At 46.5% G+C, this 24,098-nt stretch overlaps 1 protein-coding gene across 3 annotated transcripts in view; it reads left to right on the forward strand.

Moving 5' to 3' along the window:
- SLAIN2 (SLAIN motif family member 2) overlaps positions 1-24,098 on the forward strand; it is a 98,693-nt gene that overhangs the window by 25,122 nt on the left and 49,473 nt on the right. For all 3 annotated transcript variants that reach the window (XM_075347020.1, XM_075347021.1, XM_075347022.1), the window contains exons 2-3: positions 7,962-8,110; positions 10,815-10,982. In XM_075347020.1, the coding sequence (XP_075203135.1) occupies positions 7,962-8,110; positions 10,815-10,982 (317 nt within the window). The remainder of the gene's footprint in view (positions 1-7,961; positions 8,111-10,814; positions 10,983-24,098) is intronic.

Below are 24,098 nucleotides of genomic sequence, written 5' to 3' on the forward strand. Positions count from 1 at the left end.
ATAGATAATGTTGCTTCAAAACTGAGGGCCGATGTGTCAGCACTTTATATCACTGGTCACTGATCAGCACTTAGCTACCTTAAACACTGCACGCAATTTGTAAATTAATATATACTGCATAGGTTTATACTAATCTAATCATGTTGTAATTTATGCTTCTTCTTCAACACTCATACTAATTAATTATTTATGAATTTATATTATTTGTCACTTTATTCAAATACTTTTTTGTATTTAGATGGATTTATTTTTATATTACCAATGAATTTTATTTTTGTCTGTGAATGTTATGCTTTTGAGGTTTATATAAACCAGATATATTTACCAATACTTGAAATCTCCAGACAAAAATACATTCATTTTGTACCGAATATTTATATTTTGTTTACTCTTGTGCCTTTTATAACTTTAATATTTATGCTGACACATCGTCCTTCTGTTTTGAAGCACCATTATATATTATACTTACCATTGGTTTATATATATATATATATATATATATATATATATATATATATAGATATAGATATATAGATATAGATATAGATTTTTTTTTTAAATTATTAAATAATCTTTTAATTTACTGAAATCACTTTTTTTTTTTTGGTGGAGTACATCCTGCTGCACAAGTGTTCTTAAAAAAAAAAAAAAAAAAAAAAAGTAAATCAATTCTATAATAGAATTAGCATAAATGACAGGGGGAGGGGATAACTATGAAATCCCCCCCCCCAACTGATCGGCAGCTGCTGTCACTCAACAAGTCGCTAATTTTACAAACTTTACTTTCTTGGATTTCAAAATCTATACATCAGAGCTGACTACTAAATGTATGTATAGAATCAGCCTAATAGTGCCAGTATAGCACTGGCTTTAGGTTCTATAAGACAATCTTAGTGATTGGTTCACTTGAAGGCTCACATTATGCTCAAACCTATAACCCATCAGCGATGGAAACCCCCTGAAATAATTTTCTCTTCTTTAGATCCATAATCATTTGGTTAGTATAGGGGACATGCTTCTTTGCGCTTGTACTGGACAATGAGTCCCCTTTCTCGGGGTGTATACACGGACATCCACGGTTCTTTTCACGGTTGTGACAAATCCTTTTCATTCTCGGGCCTGTAATAAAAAAAAAATATATATATTTATTTTTTTAATAAAATAAATGCACTCTGGTCTGTTACCCTCCTGTCCTCAGTATATTGGCAGTCATTTTGTTTTTCTTTAAATTAGACTGATTTACATTGGGGTAAATAACAGAGACCTAAAGGTGAAGACCACACTGTGCAGGCAGCTGCATTGCCAAAACTCTGCCCATCCACACTGACAGTGACTTCAGGGCCACCACTGATGGGTGAAGTTCCCGCCGTTGTTTCATGTGGTCTTAACCTAGTTGTGAGCCTTTTTGGAAAGTGCAGTTAAAGGGAATCTGTCAGCAGGTTTTTGCTATGTAATTTAAGGACAGCATGCTATTGGGGTTAAAAAGAACAAATAAACTATGCCTCTCATCAGACTGTGGTGTTGTTTACTTAAACTAAAGGCTTTATCACTTGGTGATTTATCATTGCTGTGACTAGCTGGCTAGTGCCATGTTGTCTGATACGCCCTCTCCTGTGATTGACACCTCACTGTCAATGTACAGTCTCCATTGAGAGCCTGGTGTGGGTGGGAGAAGCTCTGCTACATGGCTAAATCTAAAACCTCTGATATCAGAACAGCTGCAGCCAGTAATCTAAGGGGTACTTCTCACATAGCGAGATCACTAGCGAGATCGCTGCTGAGTCACGGTTTTTGTGACGTACCGGTGACCTCATCAGCGATCTCGCTGTGTGTGACACTAGCAGCGACCTGGCCCCTGCTGTGAAATCGCTGATCGTTACACACTGTTCTGGTTCATTTTTTGCTCGTTTGTCTCCCGCAGGGCAGGACACATCGCTGTGTTTGACTGCGGGAGACCAACGAGCACCGACTGTGTAAACAGCGTATACTGGTAACCAGGGTAAATATCGGGTAACTAAGCAAAGCACTTGTGCAGGGAGCCAGCGCTAAGCAGTGTATGCTGGTAACCAGGGTAAATATCTGGTAACCAAGCAAAGCGCTTTGCTTAGTTACCCGATATTTACCCTGGTTACAAAGCGCAGAGTCGCTGGTCGCTGGTGAGATATGCCTGATTGACAGCTCACCAGCGACCATGTTGTGACGCACCAGCGATCCTGACCAGGTCTTATCGTGGTCGGAATCGCTGGTACGTCGTTTAGTGAGACGGAACCCTAAGTGATACATCGTTAGATTCAGGATCTCTTTTCCTACATCATGCTGCTTTCAGATGAGGTAGCAAAAACCTGCTGACTGACTCCTTTTAAGCCTGAACTTCCTCATAAATTCCGGGGCTTTCTTCACTCTGAACCCCGTCAACTACACAACCTCGCAGAGTGAGGCCAGATCACATACTTCCATGCTGGTTGGTTTCCAATCCCCTTGGAGGCAATGGGGTCCTTTTCATGGTCAGCACGCAGGTCTTGGTGGGAGCCACAGGCAATACCTTCTGTAAAGGCCCCGTTACACGCAACGACATCGCTAACGAGATGTCGTTGGGGTCACTGAATTCGTGACGCACATCCGGCCTCGTTAGCGTCGTCATTGCGTGTGACACGTACAAGCGACCGCTAACTATGTAAAATACTCACCAATTCGTTGATTGTTGACACGTCGTCCATTTCCCAAATGTCGTTGCTCGGGCAGGACGCCGGTTGTTCGTCGTTCCTGAGGCAGCACACATTGCTACGTGTGACACCCCAGGAACGACGAGCAGCGTACCTGCGTCCTCCAGCAACGAAGTGGGAGTGACCTTCATGGGGCTGCTCTCCGCCCCTCCTCTTCTACTGGACGCCTGCCGTGTGACGTCGCTGTGACGCCGCACACACCGCCCCCTTAGAAAAGAGGCGGTTCGCCGGCCACAGCGACGTCGCTAGGAAGGTAAGTGTGTGTGACGGGTACTAGCGATATTGTGCAACACGGGCAGCGATTTGCCTGTGACACAGAAACGGCGGGGGCTTTCACGAGCGACATCACTAGCAATGTTGCTGCGTGTAAAGCCCTCTTTAGGGGTTAGTGCTGCTCTTCCTTGGCTGCAGGCTTTGGTGGACAGAAGGATCTAGTATCTTGGATTTGTAAATGCCAGGATGTTTTTTCCTGTTGGAGTTAAACATTGCATGCTCGGCTGAGTGTCCTTGTTTATCAGGGCATTGGGGCGACATTATTAAAAGGTCGCTGTCATTTCCTGACACATCTATGACTGCTAATGTGATGACCGTGAAAAGTGCAAATCTCTACAGTTATTTATCATGGCGTTGAATCCGCGGTCTTGTGCCGGCCACTTCTGATAATTGCCCTGTTGAAATGGATTTCAGTGGCAGTGTTGGGTTTAGTGTCATGGGTTGTTGGGAATATCAGTCCCCCACATCACCTGAATATGAGCAATGTATACCGATCGCCCAGGTGAGCCAGGTTGGCAAGGTCCGAATTGTGCTGGAGAGAGGACTGTAGACATTCTCCAAACCCACAGGTCTTGTGTGGTGCGCTTGGGGTGAAATGGTTAGTAACTGGCATACGTGGTCCAAGAAAGGAAAACCCGGAGGCCATAAGTGCACAAGACTTATTGACTTATTTGGGAGCTGTTGTGAACAGCTGGCCTCATCTGTTTTGCAGAGACTGTGCTAGTATGGAAGTTTGTACATGACGGACATGCAAATTAACGCTTTTGTCTAAACTTTACACTAAAGGGTTATTCCCAGCTCAGAAATGGCTATTGTTCGATAGTGACTGTAAATAGAAGCAATTTTGTGAGATTACCACCTCTGTCAGTCTGTTGCCTTGGAGACCGACTACCTCTGCTAGAAAGCAGGACATGCCCAGTGTCTACAAGCTTTTTTTTCTATTCAGCTTACAAGCACCATTTTTAAGTTGGCCAGGATCGTTTGAGCTCTGGTACCTCCCAATCCCAACCAGCAGCGGTCGGTCTCCTAGGCAACCAGCTGTAAAAGTGTTCAGATCTCTAATTTGCAAGTTTTAATAAGCAGTAAATTGTTGAAGTATGAGAATAACCCTGAAAGGCAGGTGGTCTTATCTTGTGGCTGAGCGGTATCCTATCAGTCATGGAGCATAAGCCTCTAATCTACCAGCCTCTGTGCAGACCCTATTAGGCTGCTTTCACACTACGTTTTTTTTTATCATGCGTCATGAACTGTTTTTTTTGCAGAGAAAAACGCATACAAACGTGTTATTTTGCAGGATCCTGTCACTTGAAGTTTATGGGCGGGCTTTGGAGTCATGTGATCGGGAGGGAGGGGAACTGAACGTGAGACTGGGAGCCGGCATCTGACAGCTGCGGTAAGCTGTAACCAAGGTAAACATCGGGTAACTAAGTGAAGTGCTTTGCTTGAATACGCGATATTTACCTTGGTTACAAGCGTCCGCAGCTGCTAGGAGCCGGCTCCCTGCAGACATAACCAAGGTAAACATCAGGTAACTAAGAAGCGCTTTGCTTGGTTACCCGATATTTACCTTGGTTATGAGCATCCGCCGCTCTCAGGCGGGGGAGAGAGAGGGAGGGGGAGAGAGACTGATCACGCCAGGCTGGTTTCTGGGCATGCTCAGTAGAGCAAGCAGGATCCTGTCTATCAGCATGCCAGCGTTCACATACGTTTGCGTGCAGTATAGTCAGGTTCCAGCAATTTGCAGTATTTGGACTCAGCTCAAAAACGCTACAAGTAGCGTTTTTGAAAACTGTTAAAAAACTGCAAGTCGCTGGATCCTCACGATAACGCACGCAAACGCAGGTGAACGCATGTTGACGCGAGTCCATTGCAAATGCATTGAAATGAAAACGCATTTGCACTGGATCCGTTTTTGCGTTAAACGTTCATGACGCATGTTAAAAAAAACGTAGTGTGAAAGCAGCCTTAGCTGCCTTTGTGCAGACCCTGTATCCCCCACACAATAAAGCTGCTCCATTCAATATTCGGTTTATTTAGAATTAGTCTGTAATGTGAAAATGCGTTCTCTGGGAGTATATCCCACTCTGAAGAGGCGACGGGTCAGCTGGGGCTTGTTTATAATGCGATCTGTGGAGTTTGTTAGCAGAAGGCTTCAGGCTGTGATTTCACATGACTCCAGATCTTGAGAAAGATGAGAATGGACAGCGCTGCTTTTCCTTAGAGGAGTTGCATTAGCAGCTTCATCCTTGCGTTGTCCGTCCGCTCAGCACTTCTGTATGAGTGGCTCCAGCACTGGCCGAGGCCCTATCCGTCCCGTCACAGGCTGTCAGGCCGCAGATCGCTGCCCGTTACTCATAGTAGAGCTGCTGTTTTGTGTTGAGTGTTTTCAACATGTGGATCTCATAAATCTTGATCACAAGGTAAAATGTCAGAAGTCTCAACTAGAACAAAGCAATAAAGCTTGTGCTTGGGTGGTGACCACAGACAATTCCCTTCTGGTCGGAGGCGCACCCTGGTAGCTCGTACTTCTAGTTTGGGACTTTGTGTTCAAAGTAAAAATCTGAATATTAAATGTAAAGTCTGATGCTCAATGACACATAAGACATGAAAGGTAACACCACAAAGACTTCTAGACATAAAAATATCTATTTGAGAATTCAACTTTCACATTGGATGTCATGTGAAGTTTCATTTGTTTAATGCCCGGTGTCTGGAGACCACTTTTGCTTTCAGTGTTTTTTTGATAATTTGGTCAGAGGGACGTCCCAGAAATGAGATGTAACCGCACAGGAGAGAAGAAATGTGTATATGATACGTTAGACCATGCCTGATGAAGAGACCTGCGTAATCTCGAAAGCTTGCTATTATTACCATCTTTTCAGTTAGCCATTAAAAGGTATCAACCACTGAGGACTTCGGTTCTTTTAAACAATTTTTTATGATGCTGCTGAAACTCCATGGGCTGACTGTGTATTTTGTGTACCTGTCAGATATTCCAGGGTTTTGTATCTGTTCTCTCTGGATTATATGGGGGTCCTGAACAATGAACTTCTCTCTGTTAAAGGGAACCTGTCAGGTCCAATATGCACCCAGAACCACAAGCAGTTCTGGGTGCATATTGCTAATCCCTGCCTAACCATCCCTGTATACACTAGCATAGATAAAGAGATCTTTAGAAAAAGTTTTTCTACAGATTGTTTATAATATGCTAATGAATGCACCGCGTCGGAGGAATGGTCGCTGACACCTCTGCTGCCACTGCTGGTTTTCAGCTCTGTGAGCACGATCAGAGCATCCCCGGCACCAGTTTGAAGCCGGGACGTGTACACCCGGCTTCATAGTGCACATGACTGGAAGTCCAGGGACTTCTGATTGTGCTCTCTGAGCCAAAATCAAGCGTCGGGCGCGTTTGTAGCAGAGGTGAGCACGACCATACCTCTGACGCTGGGCATTCATTAGCATGTTGGCACGCCCACAGGGGCATACTAACATGCCAATCGGGCCGACTAGCCAGGAGAACTAATGCCCTTGCGACTAATCACTGCGCTCATTAGCATATGATAAAAAGATGTTTAGAAATACTTTTTCTAAAGATCTCTTTATGTAAGGCAGCAACTAATAGAATGGTTTTTAATAGGGAGAAATGCAAAGTCATACATCTTGGCGAGAATAATGAAAAGAGCATATACAGCATGGGAGGAATAGAGCTATCAAACAGCATGTGTGAAAAAGACTTGGGTATACTAATAGATCACAGACTGAACATGAGTCAACAGTGTGATGCAGCAGCAAAAAAGGCAAACACAATTCTAGGATGTATTAACAGAAGCATACAGTCTAGATCACGTGAAGTCATTATCCCCCTTTACTCCTCTTTGGTCAGACCTCATCTGGAATATTGTGTCCAGTTCTGGGCACCACATTTTTAAAAAAGGCATCAACAAACTGGAGCAAGTTCAGAGAAGAGTGACCAGAATGGTGACTGGTCTGCAAACCATGTCCTATGAGGAACGGGTACAGGATTTAGGATTATTTAGCTTGCAAAAGAGAAGACTGAGAGGAGACTTAATAGCTGTCTACAAATATCTTAAAGGCTGTCACGATGTAGAGGGATCAGTTTTATTCTCATTTTCACAAGGAAAGAATAGAAGCAATGGGATGAAACTGCTGGGGAGGAGACACAGATTAGATATTAGAAAAAAACTTTTTGACAGTGAGGGTGATCAACGAGTGGAACCGGCTGCCACGAGAGGTGGTGAGTTCTCCTTCAATGGAAGTCTTTTTAAAAAGAGGTTGGACGGACATCTGTCTGGGATGATTTAGTGAATCCTGCTTTGAGCAGGGGGTTGGACTAGATGACCCAGGAGGTCCATTCCAACTCTAATCTATGATTCTAAGCTACTAGATACAGGGACAGTTAGGCAGGGATTAGAAATATGCACCCAGAACTGCCCATGGTTCTGGGTGGTGCACATTGCATCTGACGGGTTCCCTTTTAAAGGGGTGTACCATTCTTGTAAATGGATGAAGCCTCACTATGATGTACCATTACTTTTTTGGTTGGGTTTGATCTGCAGGACTTTCTCCTAAGAATCGAGTTCAGCTCTGGATACGCACTGCGTCCCCTCCTAAGCTTTCCCTGCACAGTGCTGCGCCTCCTGTTTGGTTTACTATGAGTTACAGCTTAAAATCTTTTGAATCCCTTTTGTATGCGTTAGGTTTATTTCATATCTATGTGACTTTCTTTCTGCTATGTTGGGCAATACTCACACTTTTGTGTACAAACTGCAGGTCTCCTGACCTTACAGGCCTGTGGGCAGCGGTCAACTGCAAGTCACTAGAGCCCTGGCCGGGCATGGTAGTCTGTGCACAGATCGCGATACATGGACAACAGAACCTGGCCGAATGCTGAAATACAGAATATATAACTTGTGATCTTGAGCATATCCTTCTTTTCATGTACAGGTTGTATACCTCACCAAAGAAAAGGCTATCCTCCTCACAGAAATCAGTGAGCCCGTTGGTCTGGTGTCGACAAGTCTTTGATAGTCCCACACCTGATGTGGAAAGTGCAAGAAAGTCCCTCATCCACAGGCTGGACCAAACCATGTCAGGTGAGTGCCATGTCCGGTGTCACTGTGCTGCATTCTTGTGTCTGAATTGGACAGTCTATGCATGGATTGCGATTTTCGGACTGGTTACCGGTTTACCTGAGCCAATTTCAGCCATCTCATATGTGACAAGGTTTTCAGTTCTGGTCCATAGAAGCATCCGGTGCAGAAATCGCAGCCTGTACACAGATTGTCAAACTCTGACGTGTGAATGAGGCCCTATTCATACAATCTTGTGCCCAATAAATATCAGCCCCCCCTGAGAGATCAGGCATATGGCCTCTGACTTCTCAAAGATGGACTGCCTTCATATATAATCTCATGCTGCATTTCTCTACCTGTAAATAACACAGCGGTCTGCGGCTGAGCGTCTTCTCTTCAGCTGCTGTCAGTTTATTCAGCGCTGTGAAAATTTGCCGCGACCTGAGATGGCCTGATAGCCGGAGCCGTCTTCAGAGTGAAGGCTGACGGGCGCTGCTTATAGATCAGGGTCTTATGGTCTGTACTTCTTCATTTCAGCAGCTTTTTACGTGGCTCTGAGAATACCATCTGTTTACAAATTGTCTTCCAGACAAGCACATTGAACATTTTGTACGTGCTGCTCTTCAGCCAAATCTCTCCAATAGTGATTTCTTTGTATGTTATAGTCAAGCTTGTTATATAATGAAATATAAAAAAGGATAGAAGATAATTCTAAAATAGACAAGGAAAAACAGTTATATTTGTGTGTAAATCTTAGGCCTAGGACACACGGCAAGAAAAACTGTGCGAGTGGAATGTGGGGGTCGCTCCCATGAGCGATTATTTTCTCAGCCCTAATTGGTCTGAGAAAACAGTCGCAGCATGCTGCGGGTGAAATGTGATCCTGTTCCACTCGCTCTCATGCAAGTCCATAGGGCGAGAGAGGCATTGCATTGCACTCGCGTTACATCGGTAACAGAGGAGATAGGGAGATAAATCCCTCCCTCTCCTCTGCAGCGCTGCCCCCCCCCTCCGCAACTGTGGTCTGATCACACGATTGGACCACAGTCGCATGACACTCTGCTCCCGCTGTGCTGCCAGTGTGTGCCAAGTGTAATGTGAGCACTGGCACAAATGTCTGTGTGGCCTCAGCCTTAAGGGGCCAATTCATCAAATATTTTCCACCAGTTTTCTGTTGACAAAAAAGTGAAAAGTTTTTGAGGAAGATGCAGTTGTGCCAAAAATTTGGAAACTTTTTTTTTTTTTTGTGCTACAACACGGGCTCCAGCAATTCTTTGAAAACCATTCTGGGCCTAGAGGAGTAGACGTGGCCCCGCAAATTCATTCAAATTAATCGATGAAATATATATTTAATCAAATATCTATGTGTGTGTAATAAATATATATCTATATCTCCCTGCTGGAACAGTAGGGTATCCGGCTACAACTGCTATTATACTCCATGGAGAGGGGAGGAGTAAGGAGCAGGGTGAAGAAACAGGCAGAGGTAGACAGAAAGATCGCGCTCCGCTTTCTGACAAATCTTTTGCCTTATTACAGCGCTAGATACACCTCTCATGACTGCTGTATTATGCTCTCCATGCCGCTGCTGCATCTGTCTGTGAAATAACGAAGTCATAAAGAGCAGAAATCCCTCTGTGCTGTGTATGAGAGAGATCATTGAGCTGTTGGGAAGGGACTAACTGCAGAGTCCATTACAAATTGAGAGGGTACAGAGGGGAAAATTGATGAAGATGCAGGATATAAGTTGCAAAATCTGTACAGATATTGTTGCGGTTCTACATTGGCTGGCTAAGTCTTGTGCCACTGCTGCCTCCGTGGATGTGCGCAGGGCGTCGGTGAAGCCGGGGATTGTGCACCCAGCCCACTGCGCATTGCCAGGGAGGCAGAGATTTGCATAGAGTTGGTGGCAACATCGCTCTTGCAAATCATATCGCCCATATCCACAAGGGCTTGATAACCTAATTAGTGGCAAGATCAGTTTACAAAAACATCCTGATGACTAGTCACCCACTAAGTAGCATATCGCAACCACTGCTATAAAGTATATTTTAGGCATATTGAGAAAGCTATAATTTACAAATAGGGGCTTGTTTGGTAATATCTAAAGGTATCAATACATGGTAGCAATTTGGGGGGCCTGGGTAAGTTGATAGGTTCCCCCTAATGATATGTTTCCTGAAGGCAACAGTTTATCAGATTCATGTATCGGACACCAGCTGAGCTGTGCAATAGTAGCCAGGAATGACTTAGCCGGCCGTTGGCTATTTGTCTCAGCTGAGTAGTCCGAGGTGGATCTCCGGCAAGTTTCTCCTTTGTTCTGATCCTTTTGATAGGTCTCTCCCTGTAAGTCAAGTGGTGAAGTGCGGGGTGAAGCTGCCTGGGACCTGCCTCAGACTACTCAGCTGAGACAAGTAGTCACTGGCCAACTTTTCAAAGTATGTGATCTCTGAAACACCACTGTTCTTAAATATCTGCCTGCGACCATGCAGTCAGTCTGTCTGGTTGATGCGGCTTGTGGTTCGGGTAGCATAATTCTGAGGATGGGGTCCCTCTAATACATGAGCTGCAGTGTGTTTCCTGCGTTGGGGTCTGTATGAGTGATTAGGTGCCCAGGTGTATAAGAGGGAGAAAGATCCCATTTCACCCTAAGACTGGTTTTGTAGAATCCCTTCGTATGTATAGTCACGTGTATCTTAACTTTGTTGAATATTTTGTCTTCCAGCCAGCAAGAGGCAGAATATGTACAGCATTCCCTACAGCCCTTCCAGCTACTCCAACCCTTACAACCCAAATCCCAGTGGGAGCCCCTATAACAGTGGGCTTAGCTCACCCTCCTCCACCCTTGGGAGACCTCCGGTTGTGAGGCAGCTGGTTCTGCCGAGTAGCACAGGTGAGTAACTATATAAAGATGTCTGCGGGGTACGACAGGTCCGATATAGAGGGGGGTTTGGGGAGTCTGTACTGAATGGGGCACCGCTTGTGTCGCCTTACACAATTTATGAGCTAATCAAAACTATTGCACCTAACCCTTATACATTGAAAATGGGGTTGGCCACAGTTCTCTGCACGGACAGGTGCCCGAGAGTGGTGATGTGCAGGGAAATAAAATGGGGGTGGCCTAATCCAGCTGTGTGTGTCCTTCATTCTCAGCAGCCCCCACCAAACATGATGTGAATCAGCAACCTCTGGCTCTCCAGGTGTTGTAAAATTCCTCGGCAGCGATGGCTGCTGTTCAGACATGTTGGGAGTTGTAGCTGAGCCGTTTGAGATTGATGATCCCTGGCACTAGTCGTAAAGTAATGACAATGTGCCATCGCTGGCATAGATACTGTGTTTTTCCAAAAATAACAGTCTTGTATTTTTTTTTTTTTTTTTTTTTTTTTGCCCCCCGAAAAAGCATTAGGGCTTATTTTTGGAGGAGGTCTTATGCCTGGAGAAACAAGGTTGGGGGGGTAAGTTTACCCCCCCAAAAAACAGACCCCCAACTTCCCAGGAGACTCATACTTACCAGACCCGGACGTCTGCGTGACTCCCAGGTCCTCCCTGTGATCTCCGGCGGGTGCTGCACGCCATCCTCCCCTGCTGCTGGCTGACACGCGCACACAGCAGATCACACACACACGCACGCAGACATGACATCACATCCAGCCCTTTCGGCCGCAGGGAATCATGGAAGGAAGTCACGCGTGTCCGTAGGTCCTGTTGCGGCAGGTCCTTGTGCTCCACTGTACTGCCTCTCAGGATTCTGCCAGTGAGAAGTGTGTGTGTGTATGTGATCTGATGTGTGTGTGTGTGTATGTGATCTGATGTGTGTGTGTGTGTGTGTGTGTGTGTGTGTGTATGTGATCTGATGTGTGTATGTGATCTGATGTGTGTGTGTGTGTGTGTGTGTGTTATCTGGTGTGTGTGTGTGTGTGTGTGTGTTGTGATCGGATGTGTGTGTGTGAGATTGGATGTGTGTGCGATCTGGTGTGTGTGTGAGATTGCATTTGTGTGATCTGGTGTGTGTGATCTGGTGTGTGTGATCGGATGTGTGTGTGTGTGTGTGTGTGTGTGTGTTCGGATGTGTGTGTGTGTTCGGATGTGTGTGTGTGTTCGGATGTGTGTGTGTGTGTTCGGATGTGTGTGTGTGTGTGTGTGTGTTCGGATGTGTGTGTATGTGTGTGTGTGTGTGTGTGTGTGTGTGTGTGTGTGTGTTCGGATGTGTGTGTGTGTGTGTTCGGGTGTGTGTGTGTGTGTGTGTGTGTGTGTGTGTGTTCGGATGTGTGTGTGTGTTCGGATGTGTGTGTGTGTGTGTGTGTGTGTGTTCGGATGTGTGTGTGTGTGTGTGTGTGTGTGTGTGTGTGTTCGGATGTGTGTGTGTGTGTTCGGATGTGTGTGTGTGTGTTCGGGTGTGTGTGTGTGTGTGTGTGTTCGGATGTGTGTGTGTGTGTTCGGATGTGTGTGTGTGTGTGTGTGTTCGGATGTGTGTGTGTGTGTTCGGATGTGTGTGTGTGTGTTCGGATGTGTGTGTGTGTGTTCGGGTGTGTGTGTGTGTGTGTGTGTTCGGATGTGTGTGTGTGTTCGGATGTGTGTGTGTGTGTGTGTGTTCGGATGTGTGTGTGTGTGTTCGGATGTGTGTGTGTGTGTGTTTGGATGTGTGTGTGTGTGTTTGGATGTGTGTGTGTGTTCGGATGTGTGTGTGCGATCGGATGTGTGTGTGCGTGCGATCGGATGTCTGTGCGTGCGATCGGATGTGTGTGTGCGTGTGATCGGATGTGTGTGTGCGTGTGATCGGATGTGTGTGTGCGTGTGTTCGGATGTGTGTGTGCGTGTGTTCGGATGTGTGCGTGTGTTCGGATGTGTGTGTGCGTGTGTTCGGATGTGTGCGTGTGTTCGGATGTGTGTGTGTGTTCGGATGTGTGTGTGTGTTCGGATGTGTGTGTGTGTTCGGATGTGTGTGTGTGTGTGGATGTGTGTGTGTGTGTGTTCGGATGTGTGTGTGTGTGTGTTCGGGTGTGTGTGTGTGTGTTCGGATGTGTGTGTGTGTGTGTGTTCGGATGTGTGTGTGTGTGTGTTCGGATGTGTGTGTGTGTGTGTTCGGATGTGTGTGTGTGTGTGTTCGGATGTGTGTGTGTGTGTGTGTTCGGATGTGTGTGTGGGTGTGTTCGGATGTGTGTGTGTGTTCGGATGTGTGTGTGTGTGGGTGTGTTCGGATGTGTGTGTGTGTTCGGATGTGTGTGTGTGGGTGTGTTCGGATGTGTGGGTGTGTTCGGATGTGTGGGTGTGTTCGGATGTGTGGGTGTGTTCGGGTGGGTGTGTGGGTGTGTTCGGGTGGGTGTTCGGACGCGTGTGTGTTCGGACGCGTGTGTGTTCGGACGCGTGTGTGTTCGGACGCGTGTGTGTTCGGACGCGTGTGTGTTCGGACGCGTGTGTGATTGCATGGGTGTGTGAATGTTGGGGGTGTGTGTGTGTGTGATTGGATGTATGTGTGTGTGTATGTGGTCACCCGTGTGTGTGTGTGTGTGATTGGATGTGTGAATGGGTGTGTATGAAAGGATGTGTGTGTGATTGTGATTGCATGTGTCTGTGTGTATGTTGGGTGTGTGTGTGTGTGTGTGATTGGATGTGTGTATGTGTATTTGGTCACCCCTGTGTGTCTGGAGGTGTGATTGTGTGTGAATGGATGTGTGTGATTGTGTGTGATTGGGTGTGTATGGATGTGTGTGTATGGCTGTGTGTATGGGTGTGTGTGTGTGATTGAATGGATGTGTGTGTGTGATTGAATGGATGTGTGTGTGTGATTGAATGGATGTGTGTGTGATTGAATGGATGTGTGTGTGTTTGAATGGATGTGTGTGTGATTGAATGGATCTGTGTGTGTGTGTGTGTGTGATTGGATGTGTGTGTGTGATTTGATTGGATGTGTGTGTGATTGTGTGTGTGATTGGATGTGTGTGTGTGTGTGTGATTGGATGTGTGTGTGTGTGATTGGATGTGTGTGAATGGATGTGTGTGTCTGTGTGTGATTGGGTGTGTGTATGGATGTGTGTGTGTGTGTTCGGATGTGTGTGTGAGAATGGGTGTGTGTGTGTGTTCGGATGGGTGTGTGTGTGTGTTCGGATGTGTGTGTGGGTGTTCGGATGTGTGTGGGTGTTCGGATGTGTGTGGGTGTTCGGATGTGTGTGTGGGTGTGTTCAGGTGGGTGTGTGTGGGTGTGTTCAGGTGGGTGTGTGTGGGTGTGTGTGTGTGTTCGGACGCGTGTGTGTGTGTTCGGACGCGTGTGTGTGTGTTCGGACGCGTGTGTGTGTTCGGACGCGTGTGTGTGTGTGTTCGGGTGCGTGTGTATGTTGGGGGTGTGTGTGTGTGATTGGATGTGTGTGTGTGTGTGTGTATTTGGTCACCCCTGTGTGTCTGGAGGTGTGATTGTGTGTGGATGTGTGTGATTATGGGTGTGATTATGGGTGTGATTATGGGTGTGTGTGTGATTGAATGGATGTGTGTGTGTTTGAATGGATGTGTGTGTGTGTGTGTTTGAATGGATGTGTGTGTGTGATTGGATGTGTGTGTGTGATTGGATGTGTGTGTGTGATTGGATGTGTGTGTGTGATTGGATGTGTGTGTGTGTGTGTGTGTGTGTGTGTGTGTGATTGGATGTGTGTGTGTGATTGGATGTGTGTGTGATTGGATGTGTGTGTGTGTGAATGGATGTGTGTGTCTGTGTGTGATTGGGTGTTTGTATGGATGTGTGTGTGTGTGTTCGGATGTGTGTGTGAGAATGGGTGTGTGTGTGTGTTCGGATGTGTGTGTTCGGGTGTGTGTGTGTGTGTTCGGATGTGTGTGTGTGTGATTGCATGTGTGTGTGTGATTGCATGTGTGTGTGTATGTTGGGGGTGTGTGTGTGATTGCATGTGTGTGTGTATGTTGGGGGGGTGTGTGATTGGATGTATGTGTGTGTGTATGTGGTCACCCGTGTGTGTCTGGAGGTGTGTGTGTGTGTGTGTGTGATTGGATGTGTGTGTGTGTGATTGCGTGTGTGTGTGTATGTCACCCGTGTGTGTGTGTGATTGGATGTGTATGTGGTCACCTGTGTGTGTCTGGATGTGTGTATGTGTGTGTGTGTGTGTGTATGTATGGATGTGTGGATGGATGTGTGTGTGTGTGTGATTGGATGTGTGTGTGAGATTAAATGTGTGTATTTGGTCACCCCTGTGTGTCTGGAGGTGTGATTGTGTGTGAATGGATGTGTGTGATTGGGTGTGTGTATGGATGTGTGTGTATGGATTGTGTGTGTGTCAGAATGGGTGTGTGTGTGTGTGTGTGTGTGTATGGATGTGTGTGTATGGATGTGTGTGTGTGTATGGATGTGTGTGTGATTGGGTGTGTGATTGTGTGTGTGATTGAATGGATGTGTGTGTGATTGAATGGATGTGTGTGTGATTGAATGGATGTGTGTGTGTGTGGATGTGTGTGTGTGATTGGATGTGTGTGTGTGATTGGATGTGTGTGTGTGTGTTCGGATGTATGTGTGTTCGGATGTGTGTTCGGATGTGTGTGTGTGTTCGGATGTGTGTGTGTGTGTTCGGATGTGTGTGTGTGTGTTCGGATGTGTGTGTGTGTGTTCGGATGTGTGTGTGTGTGTTCGGATGTGTGTTCAGATGTGTGTGTGTGTGTGTTCGGATGTGTGTGTGTGTGTGTGTTCGGATGTGTGTGTGTATGTGGTCACCTGTGTGTGTCTGGAGGTGTGCGTGTGTGTGAATGGATGTGTTTGTGTGAATGGATGTGTTTGTGTGAATGGATGTGTGTGTGTGAATGGATGTGTGGATGGATGTGTGTGTGTGTGTGATTGGATGTGTGTGTGTGATTAATTGTGTGTATTTGGTCACCCCTGTGTGTCTGGAGGTGTGATTGTGTGTGAATGGATGTGTGTGATTGGGTGTGTGTGTGTGTGTGTATGGATGTGTGTGTATGGATTGTGTGTGTGTGTCAGAATGGATGTGTGTGTGTGTGTGTGTGACAGAATGGATGTGTGTGTGATTGAATGGATGTGTGTGTGATTGATTGAATGGATGTGTGTGTGTGTGTGTGTGTATGGATGTGTGGATGGATGTGTGTGTGTGTGATTGGATGTGTGTGTGTGATTAATTGTGTGTATTTGGTCACCCCTGTGTGTCTGGAGGTGTGATTGTGTGTGATTGGGTGTGTGTGTATGGATTGTGTGTGTGTGTGTGTGTCAGAATGGATGTGTGTGTGTGTGACAGAATGGGTGTGTGTGTGTGTGTGTGTGTGTGTGTGAATGGATGTGTGTGTGTGTGTGTGTGTGTGTGTGTGTGTGTATGGATGTGTGTGTGTGTGAATGGATGTGTGTGTGTGTGTATGGATGTGTGTGTGTGTGTGTGTATGGATGTGTGTGTGTGTGTGTGTGATTGGATGGATGTGTGTGTGATTGAATGGATGTGTGTGTGTGTGTGTGTGTGTGTGTGATTGAATGATGTGTGTGTGTGATTGGATGGATGTGTGTGTGATTGGATGTGTGTGTGATTGGATGTGTGTGTGTGATTGGATGTGTGTGTGTGTGATTGGATGTGTGTGTGATTGGATGTGTGTGTGTGATTGGATGTGTGTGTGTGATTGGATGTGTGTGTGTGATTGGATGTGTGTGTGTGATTGGATGTGTGTGTGATGTGATTGTGTGTGTGTGATGTGATTGTGTGTGTGTGATGTGATTGTGTGTGTGTGATGTGGATGTGTGTGTGTGATTGGATGTGTGTGTGATGTGATTGTGTGTGTGTTCGGGTGTGTGTTCGGGTGTGTGTGTTCGGGTGTGTGTGTTCGGATGTGTGTGTGTTCGGATGTGTGTGTGTTCGGATGTGTGTGTGTTCGGATGTGTGTGTGTGTTCGGATGTGTGTGTGTGTGTTCGGATGTGTGTGTGTGTGTTCGGATGTGTGTGTGTTCGGATGTGTGTGTGTTCGGATGTGTGTGTGTTCGGATGTGTGTGTGTTCGGATGTGTGTGTGTTCGGATGTGTGTGTGTTCGGATGTGTGTGTGTTCGGATGTGTGTGTGTTCGGATGTGTGTGTGTGTGTTCGGATGTGTGTGTGTGTGTTCGGATGTGTGTGTGTGTGTTCGGATGTGTGTGTGTGTGTTCGGATGTGTGTGTGTGTGTTCGGATGTGTGTGTGTGTGTTCGGATGTGTGTGTGTGTGTGTTCGGCTGTGTGTGTGTGTGTGTTCGGATGTGTGTGTGTGTGTGTTCGGATGTGTGTGTGTGTGTGTTCGGATGTGTGTGTGTGTGTGTTCGGATGTGTGTGTGTGTGTGTGTTCGGATGTGTGTGTGTGTGTTCGGATGTGTGTGTGTGTGTGTGTGTTCGGATGTGTGTGTGTGTGTTCGGATGTGTGTGTGTGTGTGTTCGGGTGTGTGTGTGTGTGTGTGTTCGGATGTGTGTGTGTGTGTGTGTGTGTGTGTGTTCGGATGTGTGTGTGTGTGTGTGTTCGGATGTGTGTGTGTGTGTGTGTTCGGATGTGTGTGTGTGTTCGGATGTGTGTGTGTGTGTGTGTTCGGATGTGTGTATGTGTGTGTGTGTGTGTGTGTGTTCGGATGTGTGTGTGTTCGGATGTGTGTGTGTGTTCGGATGTGTGTGTGTGTTCGGGTGTGTGGGTGTGTGTGTTCGGGTGTGTGTATGTGTGTGTGTGTGTGTGTGTTCGGATGTGTGTGTGTGTTCGGGTGTGTGTGTTCGGGTGTGTGGGTGTGTGTGTTCGGGTGTGTGTGTGAATGGATGTGTGTGTGTGTGTTTGCATGTTTGTGTGATTGCATATGTGTGTGTATGTTGGGGGTGTGTGTGTGTGTGTGATTGGATGTGTGATTGGGTGTGTGTGTGTGTGTGTGTGTGATTGGATGTGTGTGTGTGTGTGTGTGTGTGTGTGTGTGTGTCTGGAGGTGTGCGTGTGTGTGATTGGATGTGAATGGGTGTGTGTGTGAATGGGTGTGTGTGTGTGTGTGTCTGGAGGTGTGCGTGTGTGTGATTGGATGTGAATGGGTGTGTGTGTGAATGGATGTGTGTGTGAATGAATGGGTGGGTGTGTGTGTGTGATTGGATGTGTGTATGTGGTCACCCCTGTGTGTCTGGAGGTGTGATTGTGTGTGAATGGGGATGTGTGTGTGAATGCATGTGTGTGTGATTGGATGTGTGTGTGTGTATGTGGTCACCTGTGTGTGTGTGTGTGTGTGTGTGTGTGTGTGATTGGATGTGTGTGATGATGTTTGTGTGTTCGGATGTGTGTGTGTGTTCGGATGTGTGTGTGTGTGTTCGGATGTGTGTGTGTGTGTTCGGATGTGTGTGTGTGTGTTCGGATGTGCGTGTGTGTTCGGATGTGTGTGTGTGTTCGGATGTGTGTGTGTGTTCGGATGTGTGTGTTTGGATGTGTGTGTGTGTGTGTGTGTTTGGATGTGTGTGATTGTGTGTGTGATTGTGTGTGTTTGGATGCGTGTGTGTTTGGATGTGTGTTTGGATGTGTGTGTGAATAGATGTGTGTGTGAATGGATGTGTGTGTGTGTGTGTGTGTGAATGGATGTGTGTGTGAATGGATGTGTGTGTGAATGGATGTGTGTGTGTGAATGGATGTGTGTGTGATGATGTGTGTGTGATGATGTGTGTGTGATGATGTGTGTGTGTTTGGATGTGTGTGTGTGTGTGTGAATGGATGTGTGTGTGTGTGAATGGATGTGTGTGTGTGTGTTCGGATGTGTGTGTGTGTGTGTGTGTGTGTTCGGGTGTGTGTGTGTGTGTGTTCGGGGGGGTGTGTGTGAGTGTGTTTGTGTGTTTGGGGGTGTTTGTGTGGGTGTGTGTGTTTGTGATTGCATGTGTGTGTGTGTATGTTGGGGGTGTGTGTGTGATTGCATGTGTGTGTGTATGTTGGGGGTGTGTGTGTGTGATTTGGATGTATGTGTGTGTGTATGTAGTCACCCGTGTGTGTCTGGAGGTGTGTGTGTGTGATTGCGCGTGCGTGTGTGTGAATGGATGTGTGTGTGTGTGTGTGTGTGTGTGTGAATGGGGATGTGTGTGTGTGTGTGATTGGATGTGTGTGTATATGGTCACCTGTGTGTGTGATTGGATGTGTGTGTGATTGGATGTGTGTGTGTGTGTGTGGTCACCTGGATGTGTGTGTGTGTGTGTGTGAATGGGGATGTGTGTGTGTGTGTGTGTGTGTGTGGATGTGTGTGAATGGGTGTGTGTATGGATTGTGTGTGTCAGAATGGGTGTGTGTGTGTATGGATGTGTGTGTGTGATTGGGTGTGTGTGTGTGATTGGGTGTGTATTTGTGTGATTGGATGTGTGATTGTGTGTATGGATGTGTGTGTGTGTGTGTGTGTGATTGGGTGTGTGTGTATGGGGGTGTGTGATTGGATGTGTGTGTGTGGATGTGAATGTGTGTGTATGGATTGTGTGTGTGTCAGAATGTGTGTGTGTGTGTGTGTATGGATGTATGTGTGTGTGATTGTGTGTGTGATTGGATGTGTGTGTGATTGGGTGTGTGTGTGTGTGATTGGATGTGTGGATGTGTGTGTGTGTGGATGTGTGTGTGTGTGTGTGATTGGATGGGTGTGGGTGTGTGGGTGTGATTGGATGGGTGTGTGGGTGTGTGTGATTGGATGGGTGTGTGTGTGTGTGTGTGTGTGTGTGATTGGATGGATGTGTGTGTGATTGGATGGATGTGTGTGAGATTGGATGTGTGTGAGATTGGATGTGTGTGTAATTGGATTGTGTGTGTGTAATTGGATTGTGTGTGATTGGATGTGTGTGTGTGGATGTGTGTCTGTGAATGGATGTGTGTGATTGGGTGTGTATGTGATTGGATGGGTGTATGTGGTCACCCGTGTGTGAATGGATATGTGTGTGTGTGTGTGTGTGTGTGAATGGGGGTGTGTGATTGTGTGTGTGATTGGATGTGTGTGTTTGTGGTCACCTGTGTGTGTCTGGAGGTGTGTGTGTGTGATTGGGTGTGTGTGTGTGTGTGTGTGTGTGTGTATGTGGTCACCTATGTGTGTCTGGAGATGTGTGTGTGTGTGTGTGTGTGTGTGATTGGATGTGTGTGTGATTGGATGTGTGTGTGATTGGATGTGTGTGTGATTGGATGTGTGTGTGATTGGATGTGTGTGGGTTTGTGATTGGATGGGTGTGTGTGTGTGATTGGATGTGTGTGTGATTGGGTGTGTGTGTGTGATTGGATGTGTGAGTGATTGGGTGATTGAGTGTGTGTGAATGGATGTGTGTGTGAATGGATGTGTGTGAATGGGTGTGTGTGTGTGTATGTGGTCACCTATGTGTGTCTGGAGATGTGTGTGTGTGTGTGTGTGATTGGATGTGTGTGTGTGATTGGATGTGTGTGTGTGATTGGATGTGTGTGAATGGGTGTGTGTGTGTGTATACGTGTGTGTGTGTGTGATTGGATGTGTGTGTGATTGGATGTGTGTTTGTGTGGGTGGGTGTGTGTGTGTGAATGGATGTGTGTGTGTGTGTGAATGGATGTGTGTGTGTGTGTGTGTTTTGGGGGTGTGTGTGTGTGTGTGTGTGATTGGATGATTGGAAGTGTGTGTGTGATTGGATGAGTGTGTGTGTGATTGGATGTATGTGTTTTTGATCGGGGGGGTGTTTTATCGTGTGTGTGTGTGTGTGTTTGGATTGTGTGTGTTTGGATTGTGTGTGTTTGGATGTTTGTGTGTGTGTTTGGATGTTTGTGTGTGTGTTTGGATGTTTGTGTGTGTGTTTGGATGTTTGTGTGTGTGTTTGGATGTTTGTGTGTGTGTTTGGATGTTTGTGTGTTTGGTTGTTTGTGTGTGTGTTTGATCTGGGATGTGTGTGTGTGTGTGTGTGTGTGTGTGAATGGATGTGTGTGTGGATGAATGGATGTGTGTGTGTGTTCGGATGTGTGTGTTCGTGTGTGTGTGTGTTCGGGTGTGTGTGTTCGGGTGCGTGTGAGATTGCATGTGTGTGTGTGTGTGTGTGATTGGATGGGTGCGTGTGATTGCATGTGTGTGTATGTTGGGGGTGTGTATGTTGGGGGTGTGTATGTGGTCACCCGTGTGTCTGGAGGTGTGTGTGTGTGTGTGTGTGTGTGATTGCATGTGTGTGTGTGATTGATTGCATGTGTGTGATTGATTGCATGTGTGTGTGTGATTGCATGTGTGTGTGTATGTTGGGGGTGTGTGTGTGATTGCATGTGTGTGTGTGTGTGTGTATGTTGGGGGGTGTGTGTGATTGGATGTATGTGTGTGTGTATGTGGTCACCCGTGTGTGTCTGGAGGTGTGTGTGTGTGATTGCATGTGTGTGTGTGTGTATGTCACCCGTGTGTGTGTGTGTGTGTGTGTGATTGGATGTGTATGTGGTCACCTGTGTGTGTCTGGAGGTGTGCGTGTGTGTGTGTATGGATGTGTGTATGTGTGTGTGTATGTATGGATGTGTGGATGGATGTGTGTGTGTGTGTGTGTGTGATTGGATGTGTGTGTGTGATTAAATGTGTGTATTTGGTCACCCCTGTGTGTCTGGAGGTGTGATTGTGTGTTGATGTGTGTGATTGGGTGTGTATGGATGTATGTGTGTGTGTGAATGGATGTGTGTGTGTGTGATTGGGTGTGTGTATGGATGTGTGTGTGTGTGTGTGTGTGAATGGATGTGTGTGTGTGTGATTGGGTGTGTGTATGGATGTGTGTGTGTATGGATGTGTGTGTGTATGGATGTGTGTGTGTGTGTGAATGGATTTGGGTGTGTGTATGGGTGTGTGTGTGTATGGGTGTGTGTGTGTGTATGGGTGTGTGTGTGTATGGGTGTGTGTGTGTATGTGTGTGTGTGTGTGTGTGTGTGTGTGTGTGTGTATGGATGTGTGTGTGTGTATGGATGTGTGTGTGTGTATGGATGTGTGTGTGTATGGATGTGTGTGTGTGTATGGATGTGTGTGTGTGTATGGATGTGTGTGTGTGTGATTGAATGGATGTGTGTGTGTGTGATTGAATGGATGTGTGTGTGTGTGATTGAATGGATGTGTGTGTGTGTGATTGAATGGATGTGTGTGTGTGTGATTGAATGGATGTGTGTGTGTGTGATTGAATGGATGTGTGTGTGTGTGATTGAATGGATGTGTGTGTGTGTGATTGAATGGATGTGTGTGTGTGTGATTGAATGGATGTGTGTGTGTGTGATTGAATGGATGTGTGTGTGTGTGATTGAATGGATGTGTGTGTGATTGAATGGATGTGTGTGTGATTGAATGGATGTGTGTGTGTGTGTGTTCGGATGTGTGTGTGTGTTCGGATGTGTGTGTGTTCGGATGTGTGTGTGTGTGTGTGTGTGTGTGTTCGGATGTGTGTGTGTATGTGGTCACGTGTGTGTGTATGTGTGTGTGATTGGATGTGTGTGTGATTGGATGTGTATGTGGTCACCTGTGTGTGTCTGGAGGTGTGCATGTGTGTGATTGGATGTGTGTGTGTGATTAATTGTGTGTATTTGGTCACCCCTGTGTGTCTGGAGGTGTGATTGTGTGTGAATGGATGTGTGTGATTGGGTGTGTGTGTGTATGGATGTGTGTGTATGGATTGTGTGTGTGTGTCAGAATGGATGTGTGTGTGTGTGACAGAATGGGTGTGTGTGTGTGTGTGAGAATGGATGTGTGTGTGTGTGTGTGATTGAATGGATGTGTGTGTGATTGAATGGATGTGTGTGATTGAATGGATGTGTGTGTGTGTGATTGAATGATGTGTGTGTGTGTGTGATTGGATGTGTGTGATTGATTGGATGTGTGTGTGTTCAGATGTGTGTGTGTGTTCGGATGTGTGTGTTCAGATGTGTGTGTGTGTGTTCGGATGTGTGTGTGTGTGTGTGTTCGGATGTGTGTTCGGATGTGTGTGTGTGTTCGGATGTGTGTGTGTGTGTGTTCGGATGTGTGTGTGTGTGTGTTCGGATGTGTGTGTGTGTTCGGATGTGTGTGTGTGTGTGTTCGGATGTGTGTGTGTGTGTGTTCGGATGTGTGTGTGTGTGTGTGTTCGGATGTGTGTGTGTGTTCGGATGTGTGTGTGTGTGTTCGGATGTGTGTGTGTGTGTTCGGATGTGTGTGTGTGTGTTCGGATGTGTGTGTGTGTGTTCGGATGTGTGTGTGTTCGGATGTGTGTGTGTTCGGATGTGTGTGTGTTCGGATGTGTGTGTGTTCGGATGTGTGTGTGTGTATGGATGTGTGTCTGTGAATGGATGTGTGTGATTGGGTGTGTATGTGATTGGATGGGTGTATGTGGTCACCCGTGTGTGAATGGATATGTGTGTGTGTGTGTGAATGGGGGTGTGTGATTGCATGTGTGTGTGTGTGTGTGTGATTGGATGTGTGTGTTTGTGGTCACCTGTGTGTCTGGAGGTGTGTGTGTGTGTGTGTGTGTGTGAATGTGTGTGTGTATGTGGTCACCTATGTGTGTCTGGAGATGTGTGTGTGTGTGTGTGATTGGGTGTGTGTGTGATTGGGTGTGTGTGTGATTGGATGGGTGTGTGATTGGATGGGTGTGTGATTGGATGGGTGTGGGTTTGTGATTGGATGGGTGTGTGTGTGTGATTGGATGGGTGTGTGATTGGGTGGGTGTGTGTGTGATTGGATGTGTGAGTGATTGGGTGGGTGTGTGTGTGTGAGTGTGTGTGATTGAGTGTGTGTGAATGGATGTGTGTGTGTGTGAATGGATGTGTGTGAATGGGTGTGTGTGTGTATGTGGTCACCTATGTGTGTCTGGATGTGTGTGTGTGATTGGATGTGTGTGAATGGGTGTGTGTGTGTGTGTGTATGGGTGGGTGTGTGATTGGATGTGTGTGTGTGTGATTTGGATGGGTGTGTGTGTGTGATTGGATGTGTGTTTGTGTGGGTGGGTGTGTGTGTGTGAATGGATGTGTGTTTGTGTGGGTGGGTGTGTGTGTGTGAATGGATGTGTGTGTGTGTGTGTGTGTGTGTGTGTGTGAATGGATGTGTGTGTGTGTGTGTGTGTGTGTGTGTGTTTTGTGTGT

Source organism: Anomaloglossus baeobatrachus, chromosome 1 (genome assembly GCF_048569485.1).
Source record: "Anomaloglossus baeobatrachus isolate aAnoBae1 chromosome 1, aAnoBae1.hap1, whole genome shotgun sequence".
Taxonomy (NCBI): domain Eukaryota; kingdom Metazoa; phylum Chordata; class Amphibia; order Anura; family Aromobatidae; genus Anomaloglossus; species Anomaloglossus baeobatrachus.